This window comes from Heterodontus francisci, chromosome 13 (genome assembly GCF_036365525.1).
Source record: "Heterodontus francisci isolate sHetFra1 chromosome 13, sHetFra1.hap1, whole genome shotgun sequence".
In the NCBI taxonomy this organism is placed as follows: Eukaryota; Metazoa; Chordata; class Chondrichthyes; order Heterodontiformes; family Heterodontidae; genus Heterodontus; species Heterodontus francisci.
The window spans coordinates 1,491,828-1,502,837 of NC_090383.1; the positions used below are offsets into that span (position 1 = coordinate 1,491,828).

Sequence of the window (11,010 nt, forward strand, 5' to 3'; positions counted from 1 at the left end):
AGCTGAACAGTGCAGGAAATAAGGAAAGAGATTGCATTTCAGTTGCGCCTTTCATATTCTCAGGACACTTCAAAGCATTTGAGAACCAATGAAGTGCATTTGAAGTGTAGTCACTGATGTAGGGAAATGCAAGAGCCAACTTGTGCACAGCCAGATTCCAGAGCAGTGATTTTGTTTTTGGTGGTATTAAGAAATATTGGCCAGGAAACAGGGGAAACCCCCTTCCCCCACCCTGCCACGCCCACTGTTCTTCAGAAGTGTCTCAGGATCTTTTATATCCACCTGCGAGGAAAAGCCAGGCTTTTGTTTAATGTGTAATGCAAAAGACAACACCTTTTTTTAATTTCCAAACCGTTTCAAACAGCACCAAGTCCAAAAATACAAACAGTGCAAGGGCGGTCCGTTTCCTTCAATACAATCATGAGTTGCCTCACAACCCTTCCATTTCATTGTCGTGCCAGATACATTTTTACATTTTACAGCAGACAAAATTTTCCCGATACAGTTCGAGGGGTTTCCCATGGATCCAGCCCCTCAGTTCAGCTTGGTGGGGGACCTTGCACTGTGGTCTTTCCCCATTGAGCCTTTGCTGCAGCTGCCCCAAGCTTTAGTGCGTCCCTCAGCACGTAGTGCTGGACCTTGGAATGTGCCAGTCTGCAACATTCGGTCGTGGACAACTCTTTGCGCTGGAAGACCAGCAAGTTTCGGGCAGACCAAAGGGCATCTTTCACCGAATTGATAGTCCTCCAGCAGCAGTTGATGTTTGTCTCGGTGTGTGTCCCTGGGAACAGCTCGTAGAGCACAGACTCCCGTGTTACAGAGCTGCTTGGGATGAACCTCAACAAAAACCACTGCATCTCTTTCCACACCCGTTTTGCAAAGACACATTCCAGGAGGAGGTGGGCAACGGTCTCTTCCCCACCACAGCCGCCGCGGGGGCACTGCGCGGAGGGGGCGTGCAGGAAGGATCTGACGGGGAGGGCCCTTCTCACCACCAGCCAAGCTACATCTTGGTGCTTGTTTGAAAGTTCTGGTGATGAGGCATTCCACCAAATGACTTTGGCGGTCTGCTCGGGGAACCATCCGACAATGGAGAGAGATCGCTGCTCCCACATGCTCAGTTTATGGTGTATCCTGGCTACTCACTCCATCCAGGTTTTGTCGCACGCCCCAGCCCTTCCAAACCATATCCCCAGCACCTTCAGGTAGTCTGATCAGATAGTGTAGGGGACAAAGGATCGGTCAGCCCAGTTCCCAAAGAACATGGCCTCGCTCTTGCCGTGGTTAACTTTGGCTCCCGAGGCCACTTCAAACTGGTCGCAGATGCTCATCAGTCTGCGCACAGACAGCGGATCCGAGCAGAAGACGGCGACGTCATCCATGTACAGGGAGGTTTTAACCTGAGTGCCTCCGCTGCCTGGGATTGTCACCCCTCTTATGCTCGCATCCTTCCTAATAGACTCAGCAAAGGGTTCAATACAGCAAACAAACAAGACAGGAGAGAAAGGACAGCCCTGTCTGACTCCAGATTGGATCGGGAAACTTTCCGATTCCCACCCATTGATTGAGACTGCGCTACTGATGTTTGTGTAGAGCAGTTTGATCCAATTGCAGATTCCCTCCCCAAACCCCATTTTGGAAAGCACGTCCATCATGTAGGTGTGCGATATCCTGTCAAAAGCCTTCTCCTGGTCCAGGCTGATGAGGCAGGTGTCAACCCTCCTGTCCCGTACGTAGGCGATCGTATCCCTGAGTAGCGCGAGACTATCAGAGATCTTCCTGCCGGGTACAGTACAGGTCTGATCAGGGTGGATCACCAACTCCAGAGCAGACTTGACTCGACTGGCTATGACTTTGGACAGAATCTTGTAGTCAACATTAAGAAGTGAGTTGGGCCGCCAATTTCTGATTTCTGCCCTCTCCCCCTTCCGCTTGTAGATGACGGTGATGATGCCTTTCCTCATGGATTCTGACATGCTGCCGGCCAGGAGCATACTCTCGTATACTTCCAGCAGGTTCGGGCCGACCCAGTCCCACAGGGCCGAGTACAACTCGACTGGTAAGCTGTTGCTTCCGGGAGTTTTACTCGTCTCGATGGACTCGACGGCCTTTGTCAGCTCGTCCAGAGTTAGCGGCTTGTCCAGTCTCTCCCTCATGCTGTCATCTAAGACCTCTGTGACAGATGACAGGAAGGACCGGGAGGCTCTGCTGTCTGTAGGCTTCGCGTCATACAGCCCAGCATAAAAGGATTTGCTGATCCTTAGTATGTCGGACTGCGAAGACGTTACCGAGCCATCCTGTTCCTTCAGGTTGCTGATAACAGAGCTCTCTCTCTCTCTACCTTTTGGAAGAAGTAATGCGCGCACGTCTCATCCTGCTCGATGGAGCGGACTCTGGACCGGAAGATGATCTTGGAGGCCTCCGTGGCAAAGAGCGAGGCCTGCTGGCTCTTCACCTCATGGAGATCCTCCTTGACCTCGACCCCCATCGACTGCAGCTGGAGCAGATTTTGCATTCTTTTCTGGAGTCGGGACATTTCCCTCTGTCTCTCTCTTGCCCTCTGAACACCTTTGAGGATAAAGAACCTCTTGATGTTCTCCTTGATCGCCTCCCACCAGAGAACTGGAGACTCAGAGGGGTTTCACGGTCCTCCAACCTTTGTAATCCCTTTTGAGTTCCTCAACGTTCTCTGGGGTCAGCAGTGTAGCATTGAGCTTCCACGTCCCTCTGCCAACCGGCTGGTCGTCCTGTAAGTGACAGTCGGCCAGTAAGAGGCAGTGGTCGGAGAAGAACACCGACTTGACGTCGGTGGATCTGACCGTGAAAGCACGGGACACAGACAGGAAGTCAATCCTGGAACGGGCAGACCCGTCCGATCTTGGCCATGTGTATCTGCGCTGCGCTCCGTCTGCGGGTTTGCTGAAGATGTCGTGCAGTTTGGCATCTTTAACTGTTTCTATTAGGAATCTTGACGTAGCGTCCAGTTTGCTGTCGTCTCTGCCGGATTGTCCAGCCGCTTCGGTGCGGCGCTCCGTCGGAAGGGGCAGCAGCGCGGGAGCGCCACACTGTCGGAGGTGTTGTCTTTTGCATAACACATTAAACCAAAGCCTGGTTTGCAGCTGACACCAAAATTGGTGGTATAGTGGACAGTGAAGAAGGTTGTTTAAGGTTACAACAGGATATAGATCAACTGGGAAAGTGGGCAAGGGAGTGGCAAATGGAATTTAATGCAGACAAGTGCGAAGTGATGCATTTTGGTAAGTTAAACCAGGGCAGGACATATACAGTGATTGGCAGGGCCCTGGGGAGTGTTGTTGAGCAGAGAGACCTTGGGGTGCAAGTACTTAGTTCCCTGAAAGTGGCAACACAGGTAGACAGGGTGGTGAAGAAGACATTTGGCATGCTTGACTTCATTGGCTGAGGCATTGAGTACAAGAGTTGGGATGCCATGTCACAGTTGTGCATAACGTTGGTTAGGCCGTATTTGGAGTACTGTGTGCAGTTCTGGTCGCCACACTACAGGAAAGATGTGGTTATGTTAGAGAGGGTGCAGAAAAGATTCACAAGGATGTTGCCTGGTTTGGAGGGCTTGAGTTATAAAGAGAGATTGGATAGACTGGGTCTGTTTTCCCTGGAGCAAAGGAGGCTGAGAGGGGACATGATAGAGGTATATAAAATTGAGAGGCATAGATAGGGTAGATAGCCAGAGTCTGTTTCCCATGGTAGGGGTGAGTAAAACTAGAGGGCATAGATTTAAGGTGAGAGGAAGGAGGTTTAAAGGGGATCAAAGGGGTAAATTTTTCTCTCAAAGAATAGTGGGTATCTGGAATGAGCTGCCTGAGGAGGTGGTGGAGGCAGGAACAGTAGCAACATTTAAGAGGCATCTGGGCAGGTACTTGAATGAGCAAGGCATAGAGGGATATGGAATTAATGCAGGCAGGTGGGATTAGTATAGATAGGCATTATGATCGGCATGGACGCGGTGGGCCGAAGGGCCTGTTTCTATGCTGTACGACTCTATGACTCTATTGTATATGCATGCAGATGTTCACCCAACTTTGCTTGTGCCGTTCTACACTTTTTGGTGGAGTTTCTATTTGAAACCAGTTTAACAACTGCTGTCCCAATTTTGTGCAGTGGTGATGGAGAGAATTAGCTTTTAAAGAATTTTCCAGTAAGCCAAATCTCTGAAATGTTGTGTACTTTTGCAGAAAGTCCCACTGTGGGCTATTAAGAGAAGCTATCTGTAGGGAGCTAAGGGTTTGAGATTGGAGTGCTCTTCCTTCTCATACTGTTTTAATCTCCTGTGTTCTCTTCCTTGATGTATTACCCCACACTGAAGAACAGGAACAAAATCCCAAGAACTGAACATTCCCTATTTTTGGGGACTGTTTTTATTACTCCCATTTTAAAAACATTTCATCTTGGTAGATTTTTAGCCTGGGAAATGTTTAACATTTGTTTCGTTTGAAAGCCAAACATTTTTGACCAAGATGTGGAGCATATGTTCTACCTGTGAGAAACAACATTCTCTCTGGTGGCACATCTACCTCTCGAGTTGCCAATTCCTGCTTCCATTTTCTGTTTCATACACTTTTGGCACTTTTACAATACTTTAGTTTTCTATACTTCCTCTAGGTGCTTCTGACTAAAAGTCTTGAGGTATGTTGTTTGACAGACTTTTATTTTGTAACCTAAGATGATAACTTGTTGCTGGACAATTTTGAATGACTTAATGTGAAGTAGACATTGTCAAGGATTTTTCTGCTTCCATTTGCTGTTGAAATAGATATTGAAATGCAACAAATATTTGCAAATGTGTCTTGCGTTCAATAGTGTAATAAAAGCTGATATCATTAAATTTGATTTTGATCCATTATACTATGCAATATAGACTTTATTGAAGTTAATGTGAAATGGGAGGCATTTTTTAAAAACTATTAGCTAGGAGTTAAGATGAAAGTATTTTTATTGGCTTAAACTTCATGCCATTTATTGTGTAAGCACTAAATATGGCCACATTGAGATTGGATTAAATTTACAATTGTGTTCCAATAAAGGCAACGGAATGCAGTTCTGGATTTAGCACTGATGATCATTTGTTCAATTTTCTGCATACTTTTAAGTGTGACTTTTTCAAATCATTTCAGGGTTTGGTTTGTTTCACATGCAGGAAATTGTTGCAAAACGGTGCACAGAATATTATACACAGCATATGGAAGGAAATTGCATTCTTTTGTGTTGATTGCAAGTAGGACTCCTCCTGTAGGTGTTGTGGTGATACCCTTACCCCTCCCCAGTTTTGGGGAAGAAAGGGTGTTGAAGTGAGAGAAAAGATTGTTGAGTGAGTCTTCTGTCTGGACTAGTGCATGTAAATCAGTATGAAACCTTAACAGATTGAGGCCAATAAGGAGGTTTGGTTCATTTTGTATTAAACACTGGTCCATTTCTGGTGCAGTTTTACTATTGAACATCCTTTTCATCATTTATTTTGTGCAGAATTACTTTGAGAAATGTGGCTGGAGCCTTCACGCACTGCAAGGTGGACTATTTGTAAGAGGTAATGTACTCCTTGCAGTTTAAATTTGGAGAGTTCCTGATATTTCCTTCCCATATGTAGAGAGCTGTGAATGGTCGCTGTACTTTATTTCCACTGCATTTTTGGATTTCCTCATCTTGATTGCACCCTTACCTTCACTTTTACCACATACTAAAGGTCTTTATACAGTTCTCCCTTTCCCTGGTACAGCTTTAGCATTTGCTCGGATATACATTTGCCATTGCTGTGATTTTAATATCTCCTATAACACATTCCTGTGGTGTTATAATGTATATAATTTTAATTGCAGCAGCATGAAATCTATAAGACTTTGTTTTTAATCCAGAAGGTACTCCATCTTGTAACCCTATTAGAATGTGTGTAAATGTTGTACAAGGAGTAACTGAGCTCTAAAATCAAGGAGCACCTGGGTGAGATTTTCATTTTGAGAGGTTAGTTGATCTCAGTTGCAGTTTTACCATTGGCCTTTAAAACTGTGGATTGGGAAGGAAATTGCCCACTGCAAATTACTCCAGATTCCTGTCCAGTAAATCCTGCTGGACCTTCATGGAATCATAGAATGTTTACAGCACAGAAAGAGGCCACTTAATCCATCGTGTCTGCGCTGGCCAAAAAATGAGCTGCCTGGTCTAATCCCACCTTCCAGCATTTGGTCCGTAGCCCTGCAGATTACGGAACTTGAGGCACATATCCAGACGCATTTTAAATGAGTTGAGGGTTTCTGCCTCAACTACCCTTTCAAGCAGAGTTCCAGACCCCGCCACCCTCTGGGTGAAAAATCTTCTCCTCATTTCCCTCTAATCTTTCTACCAATCACTTAAATCTGTGCCCCCCCTAGTCACTGACCTCTCTGCTAAGGCATATAGGCCTTTCACATCCACTCTATCCAGGCCCCTCACAATTTTGTACATTTCAATCAGATCTACCCTCAGCCTTTTCTGTTCCAAGGAGAACAACCCCAGCCTATCCAATCTTTCCTTATAGCTGCATTTTTCCAGTCCCGGCAACATCCTCGTAAATCTCCTCTGTACCCTCTCTACTGCAATTACACATTTTCTGTAATGAGGTGACCAGAACTGCACACAGTACTCAAGTTGTGGCCTAATCAATGATTTACACAGGTCCAGCATAACCCCCCGATCTTATATTCTATACCTCAGCTAATAAAGGATTCCATATGCCTTCTTAACCACCTTATCGACCTGTCCTACCTTCAGGGATCTGTGGACATTCAGTCCAAAGTCCCTCTCTTCCTCTATACCTCTCAATATTTTCCCATTAATCATGTATTCCTTTGCCTTGTTTGACCTCCCCAAATGCATCACCTCACACTTCTCCAGGTTGAATTGCATTTGCCACTTTTCTTCCCATCTGACCAGATCATCAATATCTTCCTGCAGCCTACAGCTATCCTCCTCGCTATCTACCACATGGCCAATCTTTGTGTGATTTCCAGACGTCTTGATCATGCCCTTACATTTATGTCCAAATCGTTAATGTGCACCACAAAAAGCAGGGGACCCAGTACTGAGCCCTGTGGAACGCCACTGGAAACAGCCCTCCAGTCGCAAAAACACCCGTCAACAATTACCCTTTGTTTCATGTGAGTGGATATAGGATGAGATTGGCTTCGATTCTGATGACGTCTCCCCCTCTATCCTCCCACTTCCATTCCCTCTTTCTGTCATGCTTACACCCATTCCCTCCCACTGTATGCCCCTCTCCCGCTCCCTGTGTAATATTCTGCTAATTGCATTTTTCCCTGTGCCTCCTTACAATAGCAAAGGTTCCATCTTAAACCAACATCAGAAAAAAATTTGTAATCTTCCAAACAAGATGATGATGCACCACTATGGACATGAGATATCTTACGACTGTTGTCCATTTTACCCTTTTCTTTAAGGCTGGGGGAGACCTGCAGATGGTGCAGGTTCACACTGGTTACAGAGTGGGTGAGCACTTTTACAGCTGATATATTCGTCAGACTCCCAATTGAAGGTGTAATGAATGGCATTACTGTTTCAATTGTAAGAGTCAAGTTTGTGAAGTTAGTGTTCAATGTTCAAGGATTGCAACACTTGGCAGAGGGTTTTGTTTTAGTAAAATACTGCCTCTGTAAACAGCAACAAAGATCAGCTCTTGAGAGGGCAGAGTGGGTGGTGGGGGAGGGGTTGGGGTGGAGGGCACGTCTTCCCTTTAGAAGTCCATTATTCCATTTACTTTGTCACTGCTGTAGGTCGTATCGCAGTTTTTAATTTCACTTTTCTGATTTATTTTTCTCTTCCATAATGTTTGTGCTAGAGTCTGGAGGGCTATGTTGAGCAGCATTATTCCACTTCTCCCTGAGGGGGGGGTGGTTACACCATGTCCTTGTACTTAGTGCAAGACGTTGCAACTTCACTGTGTAATCTTAGGGCTTGCTTTTAAGTGTAAAAATGGATCAGAAATCTGGCAGAAATATTAGTGATTGGAAAGTGGCATGGAATTTTGAAATTATCAACTTGGAATGAAACCATAGACTTAGAATTATGGAGATATTTATCTGAAGCTCTTTCAGTCGCCAGCATTTAAAACACTTTCAGAAGTTATTCTGTCTTATGAAAAATTGTTAATTTTCTTTAGTAACCCAAGGTTGTGAGTTAGAGGAGTTAGCTTGTTATTTGGGTTCTGGGTTTAATTGTGACTGTTCCTACATGAATTATCTGGCTCATGTAATGTAGGAGGATGTAATCTGATTCTGGTTCTCTCCATCTGGTAAATATCTGCTTAATTTTTCTTATAGGTATGAAAAATGAGTGTGGGACGCAAAAGGACGAAGCTGGTGGGGATTTTGATGATGGTAAACTTCTTCATTTATATAGTTGTAGAGATTTCACGGAGTGGCCACCAAGACAGAAACTCTAGCAAAAAGATGATTATTTCGAACAGCGTATTTTGGAAGCCACTAGTTCATATTAAACCATACTGGAATCGAGAACAGCACAAACTGGACGAGTTGTACAACCCTGTTACAGCTGCTCTGCACAACAGAACTGTGATGGAGAACATAAACATTACAGCAATGTATACATGTGAACCTAACTCTCAGTTAAAGGATGAAATCGTTAATTTTGATTCTTTGCCTGACCGTTTCAAAGATTTTCTAACCTACTTGCAATGTAGGAGCTATCCGTTAATAATTGACCAACCAACCAAATGCCAGAATAAGCCTGTACTGCTGCTGGCTATAAAGTCACTGGAATCGCACTTTGATAGGAGGCAGGCTATACGCCAGTCATGGGGAAAAGAAGATACTTTAGGGAATAAGACAGTTGTTAGGGTCTTTTTACTGGGAAAGTCATCTCCAGCAGATGATTTTCCTAACCTCTCAGATATGCTAAAGTTTGAGAGTAACCAGCACAAAGATATTCTTCTGTGGGACTACAGAGACACATTCTTTAATCTAACTCTGAAAGAAGTGTTATTTTTAGAGTGGGTAAGCAAATCATGCTCTGATATTCAATATATTTTTAAAGGAGATGATGATGTCTTTGTAAACACAGTACAGATTCTGGAATACTTGAGCACATTGGACAAGGACAAAGCCAAAGATCTGTTTGTTGGTGACGTTATTACAAATGCAGGACCTCATCGAGAGAAGAAACTGAAGTACTATGTTCCAGAGAGTCTTTTTGAAGGGGTGTATCCACCCTATGCTGGTGGGGGTGGGTTTCTCTACTCTGGGTACTTGGCAAAGAGACTTCATAATGTGTCATATCAAGTAGCACTCTATCCAATTGATGATGTGTATACTGGAATGTGCCTTAGAAAACTTGGCCTTGCTCCAGAAAAGCACAAAGGTTTCAGGACTTTTGATATACTACAAAAAGATAGACATGTTACCTGTGCATATAAAAACTTAATATTAGTCCACAGCAGAAATCCTCAAGAAATGATAAGGATCTGGAGCAGGCTGCAGGATCCTAAGTTGAAATGTTAATGTAAAATACCATGAGAAGAAAATGGTTGAGCGAATTGAGGCCTATTTCCATTGGATATAAATGGTTATCGTATTTTGCACACTTATTGATGTTACGATGCCAGTAGGCTGGGTGAAGGTGTGTGTCCAAGTGTTGCCACATGGTGACCAGTAACAAACCAGAATCCGGGAGAAGCATAATGGGTCCAAAGGAATCTAGACTTCCCCTGGAGGATTTGTTAAAAAGACTGCATCAGTTCTGTTGATCACTTTTGTTGTTAATCCTACAATTTATTGAACATACAACATGATTTCACGGATTCTGCAATTTGCACTCGTCACTCTCTGATGTAACAACTTTCCAAAAAGGATCATTCCCATTCTCTGTCAAATCCTGGGACCCAACTAAAATAAGCTCTAGTGATCAGGGCAACAGAGGAGTTCACTCTATATTGCATGCCAATAAAAGGTATGCTATATATAACTGAGATTGCAGAATGTTACCCTGTGCAATTTCAGCAATGAGTAGTGCTGTCTCTCTAAATTGTGTACACTGATAATTTTAGAGTTTCACTGTCGATCATGTTTGATTATATTGTACCGTACATCATGAAGGGCGATGTTTCATGTCTTCAAAGAAGAATGTAAATGGATTTTGTTTAATAAATCTAATTTCTGAATGGAAGTCAATGCTATTTAAATTTTAGCATGGGTGGCATAAGTAAATCCAGAGGTTTTTTAGAATTCTGGCCACATACCAGATTATTTCCAATCTATTAAAGGTTGCTGGACATTCTCCAAAATATGTAAGCATGTGTGCTCCTGTGTTTTGTGACAGAGTGCCTACTGTTTTATTTATTCAGATCAAAAGACCAAATTGTTTTTAAAATGGAAAGTATATACAATGTACCATTTTGTCTGTAAAACCTGTTAAGTGTGATTTGTCTGTAAATAAACTTGGTTAATATAATCATTGGCATGATTGAAAATGTAACAAAATCTCCAGTATGCAATTTTTTTTAAATTTGAGAGGGAAAAGCTCTAACTGTACATAATACAGAATGTGTAACTATTATAGTGGCTTCATGTGTCTCAATAAAACCAAGATATAACTTGGACTCTCTTGAAACAAATAACAGCAGAATCCTCCAGGTCCATAAATAGTAGCATGAAAATATCTTGTATAATTTTCAAAAAAATTAACTTTCATTCTAATTTAATTTTAGCTGTGATGGATGGTTTGCTAATTGGGCCCACCATTTGAGACATTTTATTAAAAAAATGTTCCCCCCTCTTTGTCGGGCTCCACCCATGGCAATTTGGTTTTCAATTTGTGTTTGCCTTTGGCGGATGTTGGTGTTCAGTAAAGTTTTTGGTTGAGTGTGGAGAAAGGGGAAACGTGCAAAAGATCCCATTGATTTTAAGATGCATTATTTTTAACACGAAAGTATATTTGGACATTATCAAACTTTTTCATGGGAGGTTTGAACAT

At 43.3% G+C, this 11,010-nt stretch overlaps 1 protein-coding gene across 5 annotated transcripts in view; it reads left to right on the forward strand.

Annotated features, from left to right (window-relative positions):
- The window catches only part of b3gnt2b (UDP-GlcNAc:betaGal beta-1,3-N-acetylglucosaminyltransferase 2b), a 33,908-nt gene extending 23,391 nt beyond the window's left edge, over positions 1-10,517 (forward strand). For 2 of the 5 annotated variants that reach the window (XM_068044220.1, XM_068044221.1), the window contains 2 exons: positions 5,500-5,560; positions 8,343-10,517. In XM_068044220.1, the coding sequence (XP_067900321.1) occupies positions 8,352-9,539 (1,188 nt within the window). In that variant the 5' untranslated portion in view covers positions 5,500-5,560; positions 8,343-8,351 and the 3' untranslated portion in view covers positions 9,540-10,517. Of the gene's footprint in view, positions 1-5,499; positions 5,561-6,610; positions 7,513-8,342 lie in introns of those variants that run through there. The other 3 variants (XM_068044223.1, XM_068044222.1, XM_068044224.1) reach the window with 2 other exon arrangements.
- Positions 10,518-11,010: the final 493 nt, after the last annotated feature.